General features: G+C 46.4%; 1 protein-coding gene across 2 annotated transcripts in view; it reads right to left on the bottom strand.

Annotated features, from left to right (window-relative positions):
• Positions 1-24,208, bottom strand: part of ASTN1 (astrotactin 1) — a 306,052-nt gene that overhangs the window by 84,675 nt on the left and 197,169 nt on the right. For both annotated transcript variants that reach the window (XM_027613431.2, XM_027613432.2), the window contains exons 9-11: positions 11,854-11,928; positions 5,067-5,204; positions 4,397-4,547 (exon numbers count right to left, since the gene is read on the bottom strand). In XM_027613431.2, the coding sequence (XP_027469232.1) occupies positions 4,397-4,547; positions 5,067-5,204; positions 11,854-11,928 (364 nt within the window). The remainder of the gene's footprint in view (positions 1-4,396; positions 4,548-5,066; positions 5,205-11,853; positions 11,929-24,208) is intronic.

Genomic DNA, 24,208 nt, shown 5'->3' with positions numbered 1-24,208 from the left:
GGCTTACTGTCCTACAGAAAGAAAGAGATAAGGTCATCTGTAATGGTCTTCACACATCTGCGCTCCAGTAGAGGTAAAATGACACATTTCGTGGGAACCCATTGTGGACAGCATGTGGACAGAAGGGCAGCAGGGTCACTGGGTAATTCAAAGCTCATTAGAGCATAATGCTCTGGCAGGGAAGGTCATGTGTTCATTACACAAGAAAGCGGGACAGCCGATCTTTTGCCTTCCAAGACCACGGTCTGCTCACCTAAGCACATGCAGATAGCGCACAAAGCAAAGGCATCTTTTGGCCACTTTCAGGCCAAAAGATGTGAAGTGTGAAGATGAGGAAGGAGCACGGGCTTTCCATTTTTTTATAGCATTGGAAATAATTTTCAAACTTTCCAAGTTTTAACTCAAACCTCAATAGATAGGCTTGATGAGAGTGAGGATGCCCTGGTTCAAGCTGGGATTGGGGACCAGCGTCCTGCCTAGCAAGTCTGTTCCAATCCCAATGCCATCTCCTACCCGTGGCTCCCAAGGATGTCAGCAGTATGACCACCAGATCCCATTAACGTGTCACCTTACATGACAGAAGGGGCTTTGCAAGTCAGGTTGAGATGGGGAGATTATCCTAGATTATCCAGGTGGACCCAATGTAATCACAAGAGTCCTTAAAAGTGGATGAGGGAAGCAGAAGATCAGAGAGCATGTGCTACAGAAGAATGGCCAGAAAAAAATGCAATGTGGTTGGCTTTAAAGATGCAAGAAGGGGACCATGAGCCAAAACCTGAAGAGAGACTCTAGAAGCTAGAAAAGACAAGGCACTGGTTTCTCCCCTGGAGCCTCCAGAAAGGAATACAGCTCTGCCAACACTCGATTTTAGCCCCATGAGACTGAGACACGTGTTGGATTCTCACCTACAGAGCTGTAAGATAATAAATGAGTATTTTTTGAAGCCACTCAAAACCTGTGGTCATTTGTTACAACAGCAACAGGACACTAATACAGTAACTCTGCAGGACCTTATGGAACTTCACAGATCACAAAGCCCCTGCTTTTGTGCTTTCCAGGGAGGGACTCCTGCTTCCCACCTTGGCACAGTGAGGACAATGGGTAGAAGTAAGACCCAAGTTATCAGCAGTGGGTGGCTGACCTCTGCTCTGGAAACCCTCCCAACGAATCACCAACCCCTGCTTTGGGAGGGTGGTCTGGTTTGGAACAGAGTGACTGTGGCTTCTACAGGTCTGTGCCTTTCACGGGCCATTTGTCTCCTGCCCTCAGAGACAACAGAAGCAATAGGGCAATTAACTGGGTAGCAATTAACCCTGTGGGTGTCCATGCATAACTGAGAAACATGTCCTGCCTTCCTCGAAAGAATGAAGATTGAGCGGCCAAGGCGCACCAGCCCCACCTGCCTGACTGGCGTCCAATCAGTAAAATACAACACGGGTGCATCTTCTTGTCCCACATCTCTGCCACTTTCCCAGGTTCCTTAAGGGGCTGGTTGTTCTGAGTTCCTCAGCTCTTTCTCCTTTCATGAAAACACATCTTTCCTGAGAAGGCTTTCAGTTCAGCACCCAGAGAACTAACTGAATGGCAGGTTTCCGTGGAGTGGAGAACCATAACGCAATTCTCCCGAACTGCAATTTGGAGCCAGGTCCTCTGCTGTCCCCAGTCCACCTCCAGATGACCCGGGACTGCTCTGCTAACACATCAGGGCTCTGGAAACATCCTGATGTCCAGCTCAGCCCCTGATCTACTTCTCAGGATGATCCTGAGGGTCATGATATGGCACATCATGTCTCACCCCATCAGTCCTCCTGTCTCAGGGATCACGTGCTTTATGGACAAGGAAAAAGTCAACTGAATGGCCTGCCAGCCAGTGGGCCCTTCCTTCCTCCAACCGCCGACGTGGACCAGTGACTTCAAAGTATTATGCTAATCCCAAGCACTGGTCTAATTGGGTGACTTTCAGCAGTGGCTCCGATTCTAAAACGCAGCGGACTTATTGCAAATGCATATTCATCGGAACTATTCCTGCTCCCTCCGTCTCACAGATTACAGTGCTAAAAGTACAAAAATATACCAGCAAGGCTACTATGCCAAGTAAAAGGGGCTGGGATCACCGACAGAAGGCACTTGACAGGCAACCCTTCGGGGCTCAGGAAAGGGGCAGGGAGGTGGGTGGAGACGGAGAGCGTATGTGTGCATGCGTATGAAGGTGTGAGCACGCTCAAATTCATCCGGGACCAGCCGGGATGGGGGAGGGGTGGGGTGGGGAGAGGAATCCACGCATGTGCACACACGGTGTTTCAGGACTCAGAATGACCCGAGAGAGGAGTGAGGAATGAAAGGTTGAAATCTGAATGAAGAAATGCAGGTTGAATAGGAGGGGAAAATGTGTCTCAGCTGGAAGCTCCATTAGACAGTGAAATTGTCTCCTGAGGGACCTGGTTGGGAAGCTCCCTGTTTAAGACATCTGAAAGTGGACCGGCCAAAGGGAGGGGAGCGCTGTGGGACATCACCTTACCTCCTGGCTGCCTCTGGAAGACAGAACCTACAGAACACTTTTCTTTGTCCTTTCCTGATGGTCCTCTGTTCCGCTTTCCCTTCCTTTGATGGACTGGCCAGGTCTCCGCCTACCTGCCCCTCCGCCCTCTCCCTATTCTTTCCTTCACTTTCTTTCCCTCCTCAGATGAATCAAGCTCCAGTCAGCAGCTGCCTAATCTGTGAAAGCATGGGGAGGCCTTAGGGCTGAGACAGTGCCACCCTGGATCCCAGACACTCAGCAAGTGCTCAGAGAGCAGGAAGGGGGTGTGTGAAAGAGGGACTGGCCCAGCCTCCTCACAGCTTGCCTTGCTCCGGGTCCCCTTACCGGAGCACAGCTGTGAGACTGGGAAGCGGGGGGAGGCACCGTGTTTTCCCTGAGCTGGAGGCTCCTGGCCCTGCCCCAGAAACACTGCAGAACTACGCGTCTCCATGAACCAGACCTCCCTCTCCTTTACGCCCGCTTGATATCTGGCTTTGCTGCCTTCTTTCTGTGTTCTCTCCTCTCTGTGAGGATTGCATCATTCCACCCTTAAAAGAAAGGAGGGTTGGCGACAGACAACAGTGTTGAGGGGCACAAACATGCCAACGGAAAGGCACCAGCAGCTGAGGGCTTCATCTACTCCTGCCTCCCTTTACCTGCCAGGTTCAGTCACTCTTCATCCACAGTGCAGGAACGACCTTAGCACACTCTCAACCAAATGGCCCTTCTAGGTCCTAGCATCCCATGTTTTAGTTCCCATAGCTGATAACAAAGTAGAAAATCACCTTGGGCGAAGTAGGAGTTCATTGCCAGGGTCTCAAAGGAGACATACTTTTATTTTTCTCTACCATTTCTGGCGTAACTTACTTCTTTCATCATTCTGGCCTTAGGTAGGTTTCTCCTCAAATCTCCTGCTACAGTCATTTGACCCAAGACAAAGGTAGAATTTCTTATTACAGTCAATACAGTGGAATTCTTATCAGAGTCAATGTCATACTATTCAGCAGCTAATTATTTCTCAAATTGTTTGGTGGTATCCCTCACCAAGTAGATTGTAACACTGGAAACAAAGAATCCTGCTATATAATTCATGAAATTTCCCTAGGATATTGATAGTACACACAGTAGGTGCTCCATAAATATTTCTTGATTGACTGGTGATTAGCTTCTCATCTCTGTCAAGAGAAAATTCATAATTTATTTTTTTATTATTTATTTATTTTTAAGACTTCATTTATTTGTGGGAAAGAAAGAGAGCACAAGCGGGGGGGGAGGGAGGGACAGAGGCAGAGGGAGAGGGAGAAGCAGGCTCTCTGCTGAGCAGGGAGCCTGGACCACGCAAGTCTCCATCCCAGGACCCTCGGATCATGACCTGAGCTGAAGACAGACGCTTAACTGACTGAGCCACCCAGGTGCTCCTTATTCTTTCTTTCTTTATATATTTTAGAGAGAGGTGGGGGAGGAGAGAGAGAGAGAGAGAATCTTAAGCAGGCTCCATGCCCAGCACAGAGCCTGACCCCGGGCTGATCTCACAACCCTGAGATGGTGACCTGAGCCGAAAACAAAAGTCAGCCACTTGATCGACTGAGCCACCCAGGTGCCCTGAGAAAACTCATAATTTAGATTAGACAGTGCTGACAGCTAGAGAGGGATCATTTTTGACCTTCTCTCTCTTTTTTTTAAGATTTTATTTTTAAGTGATCTCTACACCCAGCATGTGGCTCGAACTCACAACCTCAAGATTAAGAGTCGCATGTTCTACCAACTAGCCAGCCAGGTAGGTGCCTTCTCTTTTATTCACAGCATATTTTCATCTATGTATCTGCATTACTTCTTACCCTGTGGCCCCCCCCACCCCAGCTGATGGGGCGGACGTACCACACAACCAGTGGAGTCCAGCTTGCGGTCTGAGATGCAGCGGAAGTTCTTACTGCAGCCCCCGTTATCCTTGCTGCAGTCGCGCACTGGCCCAAAGGAATCCAGCAGAACCTCCAGGCTGTCAAAGGAGGACGAGGTCATCAGCTCCTCTCTGTGGGGAGACACGGGGGGGCGGGAGGGGGTAGGAGTCAAGGGCACTTCAGGTGCAACAAGTAGCATCACATTCCAAGTTCCTATCTAGTCAACCACATCACGTCTCGCTCTCGCTCACAAAGAGTAAAGATCAGCCATACTCTGAGCCTTGAACTAACAAATTATGGACATTCTCCATATCTGGGAAACAAGCCAAGGCTGTAATGCCTGGTCAAAGAAGGAGGTCTAAACTTGGGCAAGGAAATTAACATTTTATTGCCTGTCAGTCCTTAGGGGATGTGGGAAGTGCTTACAAACTCTAATTTTATGTCCTCTCCCAGAGCATGAGCCTTGGGGTATGCGATATTGACCCAGATAGAGTAGATCCTGGCACTTTGTACTGGGAATCGGAAGGCAGCCTGCCAACTTCCCCTTTCAGCTTGTTGTGATTCCTTCCCTAGCTCCTTGGGCCTTCAGGTAGTTCCTCACTCAGCACCCCATGCCAAGTGTGGCCTCAGCTCCATGGGCCCAGACGCACCTGACCTCCACAGCATCCTCCATCACTGTCATGTCCGTCTTACACTTCGCGGAAGGGTTAATGGCCAGTTCAGCCGGTGGGATCACAAAGCTCTTGCTGAGGGGCAGCCACATGCCCTCCCCAAGGGTGTAGGTGAATCTGCAGGGACACCCAATACCAGGTGGTTACGTCTCGGGGACCAGCAGCCCACTGGAGGACCGAGCCTTCTGCTGTCAGGGGCTTCCTTTTCAGCCCTCCTCACCTCTTCAGAAAAGGGAGCTGACGGCCATTCTGTGGACAAGACGACTGAGCCCGAGGGAGGCAGAGAGGTCTACTCCTGCACACCTGTCTGGCCATCTGGGAGAACTGATGGTGGCACCCACTCACCAGCTGTTGGAAGTGGTTTTTACCAAGCCCTAGGAAATCCAATTCCAGTTTCCTTCAGATGTGAAGCTGGACTTCTTCAATTCTAAGTCAGATATAACTGGAAGCATTTTAATTGAAGCGACAGGCTGGCCTCCCACCATCCGCATCCCTCGGATTGCACACTCAGTGGTAGTGGTGGTTGCTCTCTGTACCTGGAGAAACCCTACCAGGGGAAAGGAAGTGAGAAGTTCCCCGTGTTCTGGTTGTTGTGTGATGTACACAGAAAAGCTGAAGCCAGGAGCCCCAGGGAGAGGAGACGAGGATGAACAGAACAAACCTGGATGTATTCTCCGAACTCCTACCCACACCCTCAGCTAATGGCGGGAACCCTCGGGAGTCAGGGGAAGATTGTGTTTTTTTTTTTTTTTAATTCTTATAACAGGGGCTAAAAGGAATAAAAGAATCAATCAGCGTTTCAGGGAGAGCTTAAGGAAACCATGAAAGATTATTTGTTTATTTATTCATTCATTCTATTTCAAAGGCATTCAAATACTCTGTGTTCACAGTCAAAAATAGTCTATGGGATAAAGCCAGTGTGGGTGGGATATCACAAGGCTGTGGCAGTCCGGCGGCCCCTTCCAACTTTAATGCGGAGGGAGGAACAATTGAAGAATGCCTACAATTAAAAAGAACCCAGCCCTGGCTTGATCAGCATGCTGGTCACAGAGCCCCACTTCAGAATCTCGCTCTTACCTCTCCCTTAACCCACACACTCCTTTCTCCACTCCCTGGGGCTGCCAGAGATGCTAGGAAACCAGACTGATGGCATGAGATCTTTTATGAGAAATGTAGCGCTCTGGAATGCTGGCTTCAGAGAATACCCATAGACCAAGGCTCGCGAGATTTTCACCCACTCCCTGAATGACAGCCCTAGGACTAGAACGGCTGAAAGAAGAGAAGGCAGGTGCCCAGGGGAGAGGCAAAACCACTGAGCAAGTGGGATATGGCCAGGATTTGGGAGATGGTGCCCTCATTCCCAACCTCACTCTTGGTCCCCTACTTCTCTGACCTGCTGGGCAAATCTCCGCATTAAGCAGCACTGAAATATCAACAGTGCCTCTTTCTCTGAAGGAGGCCCTCAACTCTTTCCAGCCCTGGGGACAGAAGGCAATAGTTGGGGCTAGGTCTGTGCAGGGATGCAGGGAGGGGTCTGCACCAGGTGAGGGAGGCTCGTTAGTAGGGGACAGAAGAGGACACCTGCCAAAACTGAAGGCGCCAGCCCCTTCACACACACACACACACACACACACACACACACACACACACACACACACACACACACACACACATGCACACACACGCACGCACCCTCCCTCACCCGGCAAGATTAAAGAGCCAATTCAGGGCAAGTGATTGCCCCAAAGTGCCTGGAATTTGGAACTCAGGGTTGAAGTGGGTGGAAGGCAACAACATGTGAGTAGTTGTGCTGACCCTGCATTTCAGGATGGACATTCTTGAGGGCAACATTACAGTAGGCAGGCTGGCCTGAGGGCACCACTAATATTATAAATAATCTGTCGTTTCCGAGGGAACATACGCAAGTTTGAATGGTACCGGGAGGAAGCAGTTTATTTGTTTATTTGGACATAGAGGTGAATTTCTGTTTTCTATTTTGGTTATAAAATTACAAGTTTGCACAGATGCAGAGCAACAAACCTGGGACCTGTAGCTTATAATTTATGAAACAGGTTTTAGGAAACAGTTGGCAGTTCTAGCATATTTCTGATGGTTAATTTTTCTTTTGGAAGAGAGTCCCATGTCCCTCCATTTCAGCTTCCCTTTCCTCTGCATGCAGCAACAACTCAAAGGGAACAGGAAGCTACCTTTTTCTCCAGCTAAAGCTGCTCAATGCATCTAAGACCTACAGAGCAAAGTTTACATCTTCAAAGATGCCATTCCCACCCACTTCTTCAGCGTCTCCTTACACCAAACCCTGCCTCACACTTTGTGCATCTACGGTGCAAGCTGATTGTCGTTCCTAAAGTCACCTTCATTTTCTCACCTCTTTGCCTTTGCTCTTGATGATCCGTTCTGAATTTGCTTCCCTTTATTCTTTGCTGGATGCCAGTCATTTTAAAACTCAGTTAAAATTCCCACCCCTTCCAGAAAGCCCTCCAGGATCTTCAGGCTCAACTTCAGGCTGAGAAAGGGACGCTCCTCTGTGCACACACATGGCCCCTCATTGCCCCGGAGAGGTTGAATTGTGCCCACCTTTTCCTTTGTCTGTCACCACTCAGAAGAATGTGCTCTCTTGGATGGCATCTTTGTTTTCCCACTGCCTAACACAAATTTTTGGCCCAAGTGGTAGGGGTCACTCCATAAATATTTATTGACTGATCAATAAGGAGATTTAGTTATGTTCTCTAGTTTGCACAGTCTACAGGGGGATATCATCTCCATTTTCAAATTTAAAAGTAGAAGTGATGGTGAAGATTATCCTTCATTTAGAGCAGGACAGGGGTTAATCTCTGGGTGTGAATGGATTTAGTGGTCAAGAAGGATCTGGGTTTCACGTCGTGAGGAATTCGCAAAGTGCCCAGTAGTTTCTGAGACATAACCTGGACCACATTAGCAAGAAAAAACAGTGTGATCTTCAATCCCTGGTGGGGCCAAGGTGAAACCTGTAGAGGAAGCAGTCAGGTGTGGCTGAGACTAACCTCACTTGAGAAACCTCAACATGGCAGGTGCTCTGTAGAGCTGCTCCATTTATCCTCACAACAGTCCTCTGAGGTTGGTCACTTGGCTCCATTTCACTGATTTGTCAATTAAGATTGTACGGAGCTTAGCAACCTCCCAAAGGTCACCTCTCCGTAGGAAAGATGGGGTTCGGTGTACCCAAGTAAGGCTCACAGAGCTTTCCAGCCCATACTGGCTCATGTCTATGAGATTCTAAAGTTTTCTTTCCTCTGCAAAATTTACTGAGTAACTCCAAAAACCAAATATAGAACAAACTGTCAGAGAAAAAGCTGTGTCCTGAAATCTCATCTGTCCCTCATTCATACAGATTTGGCAGGAATGACTTCAAAAAGCCACCAAAGAGAAATTGGGAGAGCATCTGGAATGCTTTCCCAAGTTGGGCCTTCTCTCGTGACAGCTGGTGGTGACCACTGCAGTTGATGGCTCAGCTGTAGCCTAAGTCGTGCACATGACGCTGTTGAACTAGCTTAAAACTTCTGTTCAGAGGTCAACACTTGCCAGAGAGCGCTGGACAGAATAAGCCTATACACTCACTGCGGCTTGGCATCAAAGAGAATGTGAGGAAATGGATGAATAGCTCTTGGCCTGGCATCTCCACTCTTCTCCAGAGCAGGCCAGTCCGGGATGAATTGTTGTTCCCAGTGACACATGTACTCATGTGGGAAGGGCGGTCTCTGAGAGAGAAATCTGGTCTGCACCAACCCCTTTCACCAAAGGGTCTAGTGGAATGGGATGAGCCTAGCCACAATGGAAAAGACATCTCTGGGACCGCACTGGGCTTGCTGAGAAGACTTAGCTGGAGGTTCAGCTTCCTCGGACCCTTTGAGTCTAGCCCGGGCCCTTCCCAGCTTCTTTGGGATTGCAGATCACCAAGGTTGGGTTGGGTATCAAGGTCCTTTATTAATCTGGTTTCAAGTCCTTAGGAAACACCTGAAACGATCAACTACAGATATTTACTGGAGATCTACTGTGCTCCAAATTGTGTGTTAGATGTTATATATTTAAAGCCATAGAGTGTACTACCCTTTCCCTCAGGGAGACAACCATTTCACTGGGGAAATAAATAGGCAAGTAAAAATAAACATGAGATAAAATAATTGACACATAAATATTACAGTCACTACATTACAGATATTTGGAGGGGGGAAAGTCATTGTGGGTTGGAGAAGCTTTCGAACAGCGCTTCTCAATTCTGGGTAAAGATCAGGATTACCATGGTGCTTTGAAAGAACATTTATGGCCTGGTCCCACATCTCAGAACTTTCCAATTAATTGGTTTGTGCCCGGTAAGATCGCTGGTCATTTCTGAAGACGACTGGGATTCTCCTGGAGGACCAGGGTGGGAGAACAATTTTTGGATGAAACTGTAAATTCCTTGAAGTCAGGGACTATGTCAGTCATATTTGTTTGATCAACCCAGAGCATCGAAACCAGTTTCTTGCAATGGTGTAGACCATGAAAATGGGTAGTGTTTATATTAGGAGGAGAATATATATTCTTGTTAGAGGAAAGAGGATGAGCCACAGTGCAGAGTAGGAACTGTTCAAGTTGTTGGGGACAGTGGATCAGGTAGGGAATAGATTTGACTAAGAACAGAAGGTTCCACAGGAGAAGAGCAACGTATAATACAGACTTGTACACTGACATTCAACAGTGGAAAGACTCAAATGTCAGAAATGTGCAGTGGCTTGGAATTCATCAGGACACTAAATCATAGGTGAGCAGAAGAGCAAGTAAATAGTCCTTAGCTTCTTTAAGAGATTATGGTCACTGACCAGGTCATAGAGTTTTCCAGAATAGCCACTGGTAGTTGGTTTACTCAGATCCCAGAGTGGTTTCAATTAAAGTTCCTAATACCTGTAACACGTAAATCATGACCCATTGCATTTGACGGAGAGACTAGTTATTGTCACGTTAGGAACCAACACGATTGATTACCGCACGGGCTCCCGAAACAGTTGACTGAAAGGGTCAAACCATGCAACTGACCCCTCGGAAGTGCTGGGGTATCACATCCGGTTGGCAGCTAACAAACTTGAAAAGAATAAATGGTGCTTGTGGGGATGGAAACACAGTTCTTGTGCAGGTTCTGCTCTAATAGCAATTTCATTAAGGTCCCTGTTTTTCAAAGTGTTAGTTTCTGACTTTTAGGGGAGAGGAAACTTATCCACATTAATCAGCCAAACTCCACAAGGTTCTCCATCTGCCTTATCTTTAACACCCTTCGAAGGTCCTCTCAGACCAGCAGCAGAAAACGAGAGAAAGAAGTCAGCCAAATGATAAATCATTGTTGGAAAGTTTAAATGCCCAAGTCGTAGTCTAAGGAATATAGCTGACATCTTGTGTAGCACAAATCCTCAAAAGCAGCCTCCGGCCAATGCCATTAATGTGACCCAGCCTCCCTGGGGAGAGACATTCAAGAGGGAAAAAGGCAAGGGAAGGCCCTGTGAGGAAATGATTCTGTAAATCTGCGCTCTTGGCGAAGAGCACGCCTTAAGAGAACACTGCAGGGGCCAAACCCGGTCCATCTGGAGCCAGCAGGGAGGTGGGGGCGGGAGCAGCTGGGGCAGAGGACCCGGCTCTAGGTGGCAAATGCAGCAGCAAAAGGAGCACTCAGGCCAGGACTGGCTGACAGGGAGGGTCTGGGGAAGGAAGGGCCTGGAAAGGGAGCAGTGAATACGTTAGATTCAGCATATTATAGGAGTGCAGGGAAAAGGAAATGAGGTTTCCATCTGCCTCACAATGCTCCCCATTCCTCCCATAGTGCCTTGCTCTAGCTGAATGCATGCTTTGACATCAGACCCTCCTGCAGCCCTGCTGACTTCCTCTTCCTGGGGACGTGCACGCAGAGGGAGACGTATTCACATCCACATTGCCAGGCCACATGCAATCTCGGGCACTTAGCGGGTAGTCAGCAGATGCACATTGTGCTGCACATTCACTGAGTGACGGATAGATTGAAAGGATAAATGGATGATAAGATCTTAGTCTGGCAATAAACATGTATTCCAGCTAAAGCCTGGTGCAAATGAAACTTTATGAAAATCCAATAGCTCACGGCGGCACCCAGGCCTTCCTCTGCTTGTTGACTTTTTCAGCTTGTGCTATTCCAGGTGTGTCGGTAGAAATTTGGGAGGGACCAGACACATCCAATTTGATTAGGAGGGTGGTAGGGAGAAGAAAATAATAATGAAGTAGAGCTGAGAAAAGGAGGCGGCAGGGGTGGGACAGATTCATTTTGAGCGAGATTTTATGAAAAAGGTGCAAATTAGATGCAAAATGGAGAAGCAGAAACTGACATTAATTGCCTGCTCTGTGCCAATTTCTGTGCCAGGGGCTCTCCCTGCATTATCTCATATATTCCCCACAGCAATAGAACCAGGCATATGACGTAGCCCCACTTAACAAACGCGGAAACTGGAGGGCCCAAGAGGCTAAGTAAATTACGGGGGTTCACAGAGCAGGCAAGGAAGGAAACCAGGACCCAAACAGAGTTGTCTGCCCTCCCAAGTTCTCCACGGTGTCACCAGGCAAGAGTGTGGGGCCGCTGCTTTGGTTATGAGGAGGGCAGAACTGCTAAACGTGGTTCCCAGGTTATACTTTATCTCTAGGAAAGTAAGTTCAGTGGAAAGTGGGACATGGGGCTTGTAGACATACATCAGCAAGTCCCTAGACAGCCACTTACCTGAATATTTTATCAGAAGGCTGTTCTCCCAGAACCAGGTCAAAGCCCCGCTGAAATATTGTGTAAGGCCAAGGCCTGAAAGGAGAAACATCATTCAATTAAAATCAACTCCACCAACACTCTCAGAACATCTGCTTCGTGTGAGAGGCACCATGCTGGGTACTGGAGACCCAGAGACAGAAGACCTCACCCCTGCCCTCCAGAGACTCCCACTGACAGGAGCTCACACAAGACCCTGAATGGAACCAGACCAAGAACGGTTTCAACGTAAAAATCACTGAACCACTAGGAAAGTGGGATGTCATGGGTAGGACAACCACAACTACATAGAGAGTGAAATGATATTAAGGTGGACCTCACGTAGCTGTAATTCATGGTCCTTCTGATGTAGACCTAACAGACAGACACTTAGATTTGCCTCACTTAAAAAAAGAGGAGCAGCATGATGTCTTGGGAAAGATGAAACCTCTGGAATCAGACAGTTCTGGGTTCAAACACTGTTCTGCTGTTGACCCAACTGGCTTACTGTGGACAGCTTATTTGCCTTGTGGAGTCTAATCTCCCCTTTGGTAAAAATAGGGTTAATAACGGCTGCCTCCAGACCACTGTGAAGATGAAGCAAACCTCTTTGGCCAAAGCCACAGCTCCCACGGGGTCCTCAACATGCCCCCTTTCCCTATTCAAAATGACATGAGGATTCTGGGTCTTTGACAGGTTCCAGATGTTTTCAAACCTTTGAATGTCATTCTTTCAAGCAGAAACAACTGAAATCGTATTTTAAAATAATTCTTAACTACAAGTCTCCCTTGTGAGCTTCTAGGTTTTGTCACCTATACTTGAAAGTTAGCAAAACTATTTCATTTAAGTAGTACATATCTTTTGGCTAACCCAAATGTCTAACCCCAAAATTATTTACTCAAAATTATTTGAGCTAGACTTAGTGAAGCCCGGGATTGTGTTGGGTATTAGATATCGTACGTCCTGGATGAACTGAGCCCTTGTTCCCACGGAACTCCATCTCAAAATTGACCCAAGGATTAAAGATTTTACTGTAGACATGCCTTTGGTTTTCACGAACCAGAAAAAGTCAGCAGAATAAATTGACATAATTATGATTTGGGGCTAATGCTGGGAACTAACCCAGGGGTTGTCAATGTGGGTGATATCACCCAGTAGAGTGCATTTGGGGACATTCATGGTTGTTCTTTAATAACACGAGCTTGGGGGACATTGCTGGCATTTAGAGGGGAAGGCTAGAAGAGTACAGTGCTTAGGATAGCTCTGCGTAAAAAGGCATTTCCATATGTCCTGCAAACTACTGAATATCTCACTAAACATTCACATAGGTGGAAACTTGCCTATCGTGACCTGAGCCAAGATGCTAACTCCATTTACATATAAGCACAAAGCAGCTTGTACTGTTTTGATATATGACACATTTTCTACTTGCATAACTACCATGTAAATCAAGGGAAGATGATACATCATTAGAAATTTTACCAAGATTTGTTCATAAGTTTGGAAAATGATATCATTGTCCACAATGCTCTTCATGATTTTTGAATCATCCATACAGCACATCTGGATCAGTCTATACTGCTCTTACCTATATTGTATATCATATATTATTTTACATATTACACTATGATGAATCAACATCAGGTTGCAAATGTCTGTGAAGACTATTATTTCTCTTATCGCAGTACTACCACAGCATTTGCACATTAAAATGGTTACTCTATGCTTATAAATTACTTTCTTTATATTTCTCTTTTAATCACTGTTAAGGCATTATATTTATAGTTGAAATCTTGCACATGTAGATTTTATTATTTATGAATTTCATGGAAGGATTATAAATGGGGTTAAAAAAATTTATTATAAAACAGGGTGTTGGGTCTGATAGGGTTGAGCACCACCAACTTAACTAGTGTACCAATTAACTAGCCAAAGGAGTTAATAGTTGCAAGGGAAGCCATTAGCACTACATAAGGAAGTGGCTGGGATGAATGCATCTGCTTTTTATGCTTACTATTTATAAACACTTTATTCCTGGAATTCAATTTAGAAATACCCTGAAGCAACTAGAATTGGCTCCAAAAAGTACCCCACCCTGTGTCATGAATAACCCCTGCATCAAATAAACAGTTCTCTCCCTTGTGTTTTTCATGTCTGTTCTCTTTATTGGAGGTGAACCCACAGAGAGGGGTTTGAATATGATTCTTTTTTGCTGAACAGCAAGTGGTGGCTTATGGGCAGCTAAAAATTATGTATTAATTCAAGAAAAAGTCTAGAAGTCATGAGGAAAAAAGTCCCCCGTGATCCTTGACACTTACTGAAAGGGCAGTGGAAAAAGAGGGACATGTAACTTTATCTCTCTGTTGGGCAAAATCACATTTTATTTACTATCCGTTTAGTAATTTTAAATAACACATATTTTGCCTTCGAGTCATCTCCAGTACTCAAAACTGGTACAATGTGTAATTAGAGTTAATTCTTGGCTTGGTTCCTAGGTTGTTTGAAAATATATTTTGAGGAGCCAAATTTCAGGACTGGCGTTGATTACAATGTGAACAATTAACTGCGTAGAATAACATAAATAAACCTGTATTCAAGCCATAGGTAATAAATCAATGAGCCCACCGATTAAGCACACATCAGCATGTCGCTAGGTAGGTCAGACCAAAGAGCCCTCCTGTTCTCAAGGGGCCTGGAGATTGAGAAAGACAACCCAAATTCCAAGGGCGCAGACGTGCAGGGTAGAACTTGCCCAGATCACAATGAGAGGTGGCAGGGTACAGCAATTAGGACATGGGTTCTGGAACCTGCCTGCCTACTTCCAATTCCAGCTTCACCACCAATCACTGTGTGATCTTGAGCAAGTCCCTTAATCATTGTGTCCCCATTTCCTCACCTGCAAAATGAGGTTGATGGAAACAATTATATCTGCGTGGCAAGGCTGTCATGAGGAGGAACGCTTTAATACAGCTTAAGTGTTCAGAACGGTCTCTGGCATTTAGGGAGTGTCCTACAAGCATTTGCTAAAAAAGTTAAATGTATCAGTTACCCAAATCAAATATAAATACTTTAGTAAGGAGATTCCCTAATTTCTCTGTAGGAAGAGGTGTCTTGCCTTGTGGTGCAAATGCAATGGTAACACCAGGCTTTAGCTCAGATTGTGCACGTATGTGTGTTGCCTGCCATGTTCATCATTACCTAGGATGAACATGGGAACACCAAAGCTCCCTGCCCCCCACTGCCCACCCAGCCATCACTTCGCAGGACAGTGATGATACAGTATTGACGTTAAATACACAGAGAGGGGGTTAGGGCATCCTGTGAAATGGTGAGCGTTGCAAACTGCTCTAGCAAAGGAATAAAAGAGAATTTATTCATCTTCTTCCCACTGGTCAAGGATGATCCGTCAAAGAGATGGGGATTCTTGTTTGATTTATTTAGCAAATATTTATGGAGGGCCTATTGTGTGTGAACTGCGATACTAGGCAACAGGAGTTGGGATAAAGAGATTCTTGCCCTCAAAGGAATCTACAGTCTTTCTGAAGAAACGCATATATGTCCAGGCAAACAGAAGGGAACAAGTAAACGGGAAGGGGAATGGAGTTCCGGAAGGTAAGCTAGGCGGTAGAGCAGCGGTAGAGCACTGGGAAGGCTGGGGGTTGGCGGTGCCTGGAACAGTAGCAGCGGGGAGCTGGGTGCACATGAGTGGAGAGGCTCCAGGGGCCCATCGAGGCCACACGGGAAAAGGCAGGGGTAACACGATGAAGAGCTGGACCTAACAGCACCAGAAACACTTGGGAGCTGAGTTACCCATGACTACCTGACAGCGGAAAGGCCTCCGTATCAAGGCTGTCTGGGTAGAGGTCCAAGTCAGAAGCCCATCACTGAGACCTATATCCAGGCTGAAACAGACGTTGCCTAAGGGATGCTTGGAAACAGGGTCCCATGGCCCTCCAATGGTCCCTTTCTTCTCTTTGCTTTGTTTTTCACTCTTCAGGTTTTATTCTCTCAAAATGGCTAAAGCACATGGTGGAGACTTGGCCCCAGTGGCGGCAGCTCATGTCTTTAGAGGTTCACACCACAGAAGGGATGCTCCTCCTCCTCGTTAGGAAAGCATAACCCATGGAGGAATTGCTTGACGTGCCCGGAATCAGAAGAGCCACCTGGACCAATCTCTGGGTCCGGGGAAGGAGAGACATCTAAGCAGATGCAATTCCCATTTGGGTTTTAGGGCTTGAGCTGGGAGGGGGAGTGAATGTCAAAGAGAATAAATAATAATTTCCACCTCAGCCTCTATTTGCTTGCAGTGCAAAAGTGCTGCCTCCATCAGAAGTGGGTGGCATCCCTGAGCAGATCGTGCCAATATTAGTTCTGTGGAAAGAGCGCGAGGCCGTGGAGTTGCCCAAGGATAGCATCAGGCCGGGTGTGGGCACGAGGTTGAACCTTACCGTTGGAAGGAAACTTCACTCTCTTGACTCCAATATACTCTGTCCTGCACTGGACAAGCCAGTCACAGCTTGTTCATTGAGGAATATTAGCAGCTTCAGAAGTCAGAATAGAGTTTATCTGTTGGTTAATTTCTGCATTCTCACCAATCAAGCCCCTGAAGGCTGCCCCCCCCCCCCCCATTGTGGGCAGCGACAGATGGCCTAGATTTGGGGGCAATCGCAGGCCAGCATGACAACCAGGTGGGAGCCATGGCCTCGAGCAGGAGCAAAATCCCTGCCGCAGTAATGGACACACAGCAGCCTGCGGGACACACACCCAAACTGGGGAAGCTCATCTTTTATTTGTCTTTTCCTTTCTCCCCATCTCACACTATACCCACAGGTTATGCAGACTCCTTCCTAAGCACGGGCAACTCCCAGACTTTCAGCTTCTCTCCTTAACTCTTCTTCCTCTTCTTCCTCAGGACACATCAGCAGTCATGGGGTTTTCCCCTTTGGTCTTGGTGTTGGGCTGGGCCAGAAGCTGGCTGTGGCCTTGACTTGACCTGATGGGGCCCTTGGGCATTTCTTCCACTATGTAACCTAGACATAAGTGAGCGAGTGGACATTCTGCACGGTCAGCCTGACTGGGTGATCCGTTCACACCAGCTCTGGCAATGCGTGAAGAGACCACTTCTTCTGTGGACAAGAGTGTTTCAAATGCGGCGTTTTGATTAAGAGCAGCTTTCTACCTAAGAGTGGCACCTAGAAACGGAGCTTGAAAGCTTTTGGTCAGCATGTCTGGTGATGGGCTTCCTTGTGGAGAGCTCAAAAGACTCATCACCTGGGGGGGAGAGGGGGAATAGAGGGAGATGATAGATAGATAGATAGATAGATAGGAGGGAGGAATGGAAGGGAGGGAGGAAGGAAGGGGCAGAGGGGATGGAGAAAGCAGAGAGAATACATACATGTACATATGTATGTAGGTATGTGTGTGGGGGGCTATATACTTCAATGTGGAGAGAGAGAAGGTTTCAGATGCAGGCACTGATGAGTAAGGCACATCGTGATGAGCTTACAGAAACCAGGAGCTTCTTTTGAGGTTATATATTCCTCCACCTGTCACTAAAGAGAACATTTTAGAAATGAAAATAATTTGTCCACAGTTAAATAAAAACACATCCTTTTAAGCTTGCCCGATATTTCTATAGGATGCTTTAGGGCCTGGGGACTCTTGCCGATGTTGTTTCTTTTCTTTCTTTTTTTTTTATAAAGATTTTAAGGGGCACCTGGGTGGCTCAGTTGGTTAAGCGTCTGCCTTCAGCTCAGGTCATGATCCCAGGGTCCTGGGATAGAGCCCCGCATGGTCTGGGCTCCCTGTTCAGTGGGGAGCCTGCTTCTCCCTCTCCCTCTGCCCCTCCCCCTGCTTGTGCTCTGTCTCTCTCTCTCTCTCTCAAAAAATAAATAAAATCTTAAAAAAAGAAAGATTTTAAAAGTTTATTTATTTTAGAATGAGAGAGAGTGTGAGTGCGGTCAGGGGCAGAGGGAAAGGGAGAGAGTCTCCAGCAGACTCCACCTGAGCACAGAGCCCTATTCGGGGCTTGATCTCACCACCCTGAGATCATGACCTGAGCCAAAACCAAGAGTCAGACACTTAACTAAATGCTCCACCCAGGTGCCCCAGATGTTGTTTCTTCACCCGAAATTTCTCTCCGTACCATTGATGTGATAACTTAGACTATTCTTTTAAGTCTGGCTTAAAAATTACTTCTCAAAATAGACCTTCCCTGGTGCCCCAAGACTAGGTTATGCCTCTTGTTATATAAAGCACACTTTCCTTTATAAAACCTATACATCAAATCAGTTTATTATATATTCAGTTGCTATTTCCCCTCATCAGATATAAAGAGCTGTGCCATCATCTTTGCTCTCCCTTCACCATCTAGCGTAGCACCATCACGGAGCAGGTGCTCCATAAAGAACTAGACTACGTGACAAACGAGGCTGGACCCAGGTCTGAGTCCCGGAGGAGGCAGTCCACCGCAGCCCGCAGCCTCAGGCAAGGCACTTACTTTCTCTCCGCCTCGGTAGCGTCGTCCACAAAATGTGGAGAAAACAGTACCTAGACTTGTATATACATGAGTGTGTATATACTAGCACAGTGCCTGCCACACAGAACAAAGTCAACAAATACTAGTTACTGTCATTATAACTAACATTACCATGTGATGAACAGAAAATGCATTTCTAACATTACATTTAAAAAAATAAACCATGGGGCGCCTGGGTGGCTCAGTCATTAAGCGGCTGCCTTCGGCTCAGTTCATGATCCCAGAGTGCCGGGATCGAGCCCCGCATCAGGCTCCCTGCCCAGTGGGGAGCCTGCTTCTCCCTCTCCTTCCGCCTGCTGCTCTCCCTGCTTGTACTCTCTCTCTGTCAAATGAATAAATAAAATCTTTAAAAAACAAAAATAAAAATATATAAACCATGACAGGGGTGTCTCGGTGGTGCAGTTGGTTAAGCGTCTGATTCTTGATTTTGGCTCAGGTCATGTGATGTCAGGGCTGTGAGATCGAGCCCCACATGGGCTCCGTGCTGGGCATGGAGCCTGCTTGGGATTCTCTCTCTCCCTCTCCCTCTGCCCCGCCCCTCCTCTCTCTCAAAAACAAAGAAACCATGATGATCGTGGTCTATTTTACAAACTCATGTTATCTTTAAGCATGCAAATCTTATGTAAAGACAAACAAAATATTGACGTGACTTTATTCATTATTTAACGTCTATTATTTAGAGGTTTTTATGCAGCAGAATACCGTATTTGTCAGTAAGTAGCAAAGCAGCCTGGAGTGTGGCTTAAGCGCCAGACTGAGTAGGTTTAAAACCTGGCCCTACCACTGATTAACCCCTGTGCCTTTGTCCAAGGTCATTAATTCCTGCCATCAGACCATTCTATCCACCTGCTGCAGTCATGCTAACATCATCCTGCCCCCAACTTCCCCCCACATTTCAGAGCCTGGCTCACTGTCCTCTCTGACACTCCTCTGTAATTTTTGGTGACTTCAATAGCCACTAAGATGATCCTTTCAATTCTTAAACTACTCAGCACCTTGACTTTTCTTCTTAAATGACTTTGTCCTCCACCCCCACTCCCATGGTAAAGCCTAGACTACCAACATACGCAATCCTTCCTTGGTCATAATTTCAAGAACCCCAATACATGAGCATTGCCTCCTAACTTCCCAGACCATTCCTCCTAACAACAGAATTTTCTACCCTCCCGAGACTTAAAATCCATTTATCCAACCACCGTTGTATTGACCCTCACCGACCTCATCTATTCTCCCCACTCCTTACTTAGATTAAATTCTGTGGCCCATAAATTCACACCCTTTCGTGTAACCTCAACTCTCTCGCCCTTCCACTGCTTCACCATACTTGAGTGTCTAAAACACTCCAAAACTGGTTACACTCAACAGTTTTGTCCTTCCACACATGAATGCAATTGGCAACCACGCTGACTGGTCTCATCTTAAATCCCACACCACTGACCTCGAGTGGGCTCTGAATACCGCCTACATCACACTACGTTTTTCCTTGTCTGTTCATTCTCCCACTCTCTAGATCATATCTCAAAACTTCTTCTTTCTCCTCAAAACCTCCAACACCTCCTCCCCCATCTTTACCCTGGGCTAAAGCTCTGATCCTACAGAATTGAGAAAACGGAGGCAATCAGATTAAAAGCTTACACCCCCACGTCCATTCACCAACCTGCCTCTTGTCTATGACTTGGCCCTCCTTCCAGCAATTAGACCACAGTTTAGACCACAGTTTATGCTCCGTCTAGAATGCTGCTATCCCAACTAGGCCTTGGCCTCTTATAGGCAGTGGGACACCAGCTCCAGGTGGAAATTATAAATCCAAACTCCCTTCTGCGACTAGGACCTCAAGCAAATAAGTGTGCCCTAAAGTCTCAATCTGTTCGTATGGGGAATGAAAATTATGAGGTATAGCATATCCCATACCAGCTTTACGTTGTTGAGCCAAGTGTGTATAAATAAACCTCAGATCATTGATAATCTTTGATTATTCACTTTCAATCAGCTTTTTTTTTTTGCAGTTTTTATTCCCTATGTTGTACATGTGCACACTTAATAGAAATTATCTCAATGAAAGATAAAACAGTGGAAAACTGGCACCATTCCTGCCTCTCTGTGGCCCAGTTTTCTCATCAATAAAATGGGATAATAATAGTACCTACCTCACCAACTGCACAAGATTAAATGATCTAAAATATGTGCAAATTACTTATAATGACCTTTGATATATGGTAAGTTCTGAATAAATGTTAGCTGTTACTATTCACATATTACTGGGAATGCTGGTTCTTAATGTTGCAAAGGGTTTGTCCTGAAGAAATTTTAGAAATACATGAAATGATTTTGAAAATGATAATAATGAACAAAATGACAATAATGAACAAAATTCAAGGATACAACCTTGCAAAAAAAGTGGTAATGCACTTTTTTGCATCCTTTTGTATCCTTTTGCAAGGATACATCCTTTTGCAAGGATACAAGGATATATATATCCATGTATCCTTTTGCAAGGATACAACCTTGCAAAAAAAGATAAATGCACACTCTGATGGTTAATTTAAGTGTCACCTTGACTGGGCCACAGGGTGTCCAGATAACCTGGTCAATCATTATTCCACTTGTTTCTGTGAGGGGGCTTCAGATGAGATTAACATGACAATCCGTAGACTGAGTAAAGCAGGTCACTCTCCCTCGTGTGGGTGGGCCTCATCTAATCGGGTAAAGGCCCGAAGAGAACAAAAAAGCTAACTAAACTTCCTTTGAGTTAGAAGAGGACTCCACTTGCCTGGTGGACTTTGAACTGAGACATCAGCTTTTTCCTGCCTTTTGACATGAACTGAAACATTGCCTTTTCTTGGGTTTTAAGCCTGCTGGCCCTCAAACTGGAGTTACATCATCAATTATTCTGGGTTTCGGCCTTTGGATTCAGACCAGAACTACACCATTGGCTCTCCTGGTCTCCAGCTTGCTGACTCCAGATCTTGGGACTTGTCAGCCTCCATAATCACATGAGCCAGTTCCTTATAATAAATCTTTTTCTATATTTGTATCTACGGGCTATTAGTTCTGTGTCTCCATAGAATGCTGCCTGATGCACACATAGAAACACATACACAACTACAGAATCCACACTTAACCTTTTTGTCAACACAAAGCATTTCAGGAAGTAAGGGAAGTGAGGGGACGCGAGCACGGACCTGAAGTTGTGCAGGACCCAGCAGCACCTTGACCCTGACCACGTGCCTTATGGAGAGAAAGATAAATGTCTGCTTCTGGAACTCAGGGGTCATCACAGGAGGCAGACGCAGAGTCCATCTGCCCTCAGATGGAGAAAGCTGGGGCCGACTTGCAGTTGCCTTGTATATTCTGGATCAAGGATTATATAAAGTAACAAGGAAGAATCCTTGAATAGGCCAGAAGAAGCTGGTAAGAGTAACTACCATTTTTTAAACCTCCACCACAGAACAGGCAGACACTGTGCTCAGTGCCACACACACATCCATCATTTCACAACCCCCCAGAGAGCTGTCCGGCCTGACGGTGACTGTCCCCACGTTGCAAAGGCACACAACGGTTCAGCAGGGCTAAGGAGGTTGTGCAAGCTCACAGAGCCAGTAAGGTGCACAGGTGAATGTTACCATGGAGGGCAGAGTCTGTACTTTCTCCTGCACCTCCTCACCATCACAGGCACAGAGATGCTAGAGAAACGTACCAAGACAGCATGGCTTTGCAGGCAGGGATGCCTCCTGGCTATTGGGCTGGCTTGCCCACCACCGGTTTCCCAGTGCAGTGCCAGGAGGGGCAGATGCTAAGTACGGTGCCCAGGAGGAATGACCTGCTGCCTTGCCGTGTTTTCGTAGGGCAGTTCTGCCATACATACACCAAGTGGCCTCCAAGCCACTTGTTTGTCTTCCTCTTTAAATGTTCTCTCATTGACCCAGCTACTGAATCTCCTTTATCCTTGCATCTTTCATAAATAACAGCAGAACGGCTCTCAAGTTTTGGGGTACATCAGATTCACCCCACATATGGGCATCATGGTTCTCAAACTTTAGTTGCTCTCCTTCCAAATATTTAGGGTGAAGCCAAGCAACAGTAGTTTTATTTATTTACTTATTTATATTTTTTTTAAGATTTTATTTATTTTTTGACAGAGAGAGACACAGCGAGAGAGGGAACACAAGCAGGGGGAGTGGGAGAGGGAGAAGCAGGCTTCCGCAGAGCAGAGAGCCCGATGCGGGGCTTGATCCCAGGACCTTGGGACCATGACCTGAGCCAAAGGCAGACGCTTAACGACTGAGCCACCCAGGCGCCCCAAGCATCAGTAGTTTTAAAAAGTTAGGTGGGTGATTGCGAAGCACACAAGAGGTTGAGAACCACTGGCCTAGTGTGTGCCTACTTGTAGCCCCAGCCAATCTTTATGAATGAGTCTGGCATTCTAGAAAATACGGCTGCCATAAAAACAGAAATTGCAACTTAGCCTAGGAATTCACTGGAACCCACCCTTAAATTTCTGAATAATAATGAGATGAAGCATATTGAGTTCTTTCCTGTCCCTTTTATTGATGAATTAAGAAATCTGAAATCTCATTACAATTCTGTAAGATGTACATTTGGTTTTTCTAAAAACCGTCAAGTCATTTTGACTTCAGTGGATCAGCATTTCCATTAAAAGAGTATTATACAGCTTTGAGATTTTCATGCATTTATGAAGGGGGACACATGCCCTCCCCCCACAGACACACATGTACCCCTGCTCCCCGTGCACACACATTCACAAACTCACACGCTTCGCCACAGCCAGCTGCAACAGTCCCTCTGGGGACAGGGGAGTCAGACAGCCAGCAGGACTCGAAATGGCTCTCCGCCTCCTCTCTTTACCTCCTGGCAGCTGCCCTGGACGCTGAAAGCAGTCCTGTAGAACAGAGACCTGGAGAGCAGGGTCCCTTGTAAAGTGAGTCACCATAGGGCCTTCCATCATTCACACAAATCACCCCATGGCCCAGATTCTGTGGGTGGGCTCTGCAGTCAGACGGCTCTCCACGGGAGCGCGCGGCCTCCGTCTGAGTTCCTTGCCAGCCCTGCGAAACTGACCAGATATTTAACCTAACCTGCAACGGTGATGAAAATAGCTGTCTGCTACGTCCAGGGCTGTAAGCAGATTAAATGAATGAATAAATATAGTTTCAGTACAATGACTGAAATACAGTTTTCACTTTCTAAATGGAGGTTTCCTTCCTCCATTTCTCTCTGGACTCTGAATCTAAAGGGTCGGTTGATTTTCACCCCGGGCTAGTGCATCCAAGGTCTCAAGTTCAATCCTTGTGAAAGCTTGTTAGTCTCGCTTACTACTGTCCATGGGCACAGCCTGTGTCTCATGTCCCTGGACACCCGTCTTTGCTCGCAGATGAACTGGACCCGAGCGTGGGAGTGGCTCTATGCAAATCCCATCTCTGTGAGAAAAACAGTTCAACACCTACTCACTGCTGAGTGTGACCTCCATCTACAAAGGAGGGTGCAAACCTGGGGTTCCCTCCTCCTCCACAGACATACACACATTCAGTTCTGGTGAGAAGGTAGGGGAACCAACAACATGAACACAGAAGAAAAGATAAGAGGCAGAGAATGTCCAAAAGAGGCAGCTTCCTATATTCCCATGATTTTATGTCAAGGGAAACGGACAATGTAAATGAACCAGAGAAGAATCACAATATCCATCAAGGACCTATATTTAGTGTAGAGCTTTGTACCCCTTCCCCAAAGTCCTTTCTTATCTACTAATTTGTTTCAGTTCAACATATATTTAGCAAGTTT

Source organism: Zalophus californianus, chromosome 10 (genome assembly GCF_009762305.2).
Source record: "Zalophus californianus isolate mZalCal1 chromosome 10, mZalCal1.pri.v2, whole genome shotgun sequence".
In the NCBI taxonomy this organism is placed as follows: domain Eukaryota; kingdom Metazoa; phylum Chordata; class Mammalia; order Carnivora; family Otariidae; genus Zalophus; species Zalophus californianus.
This window is presented reverse-complemented; position numbering and strand designations above follow the sequence as displayed.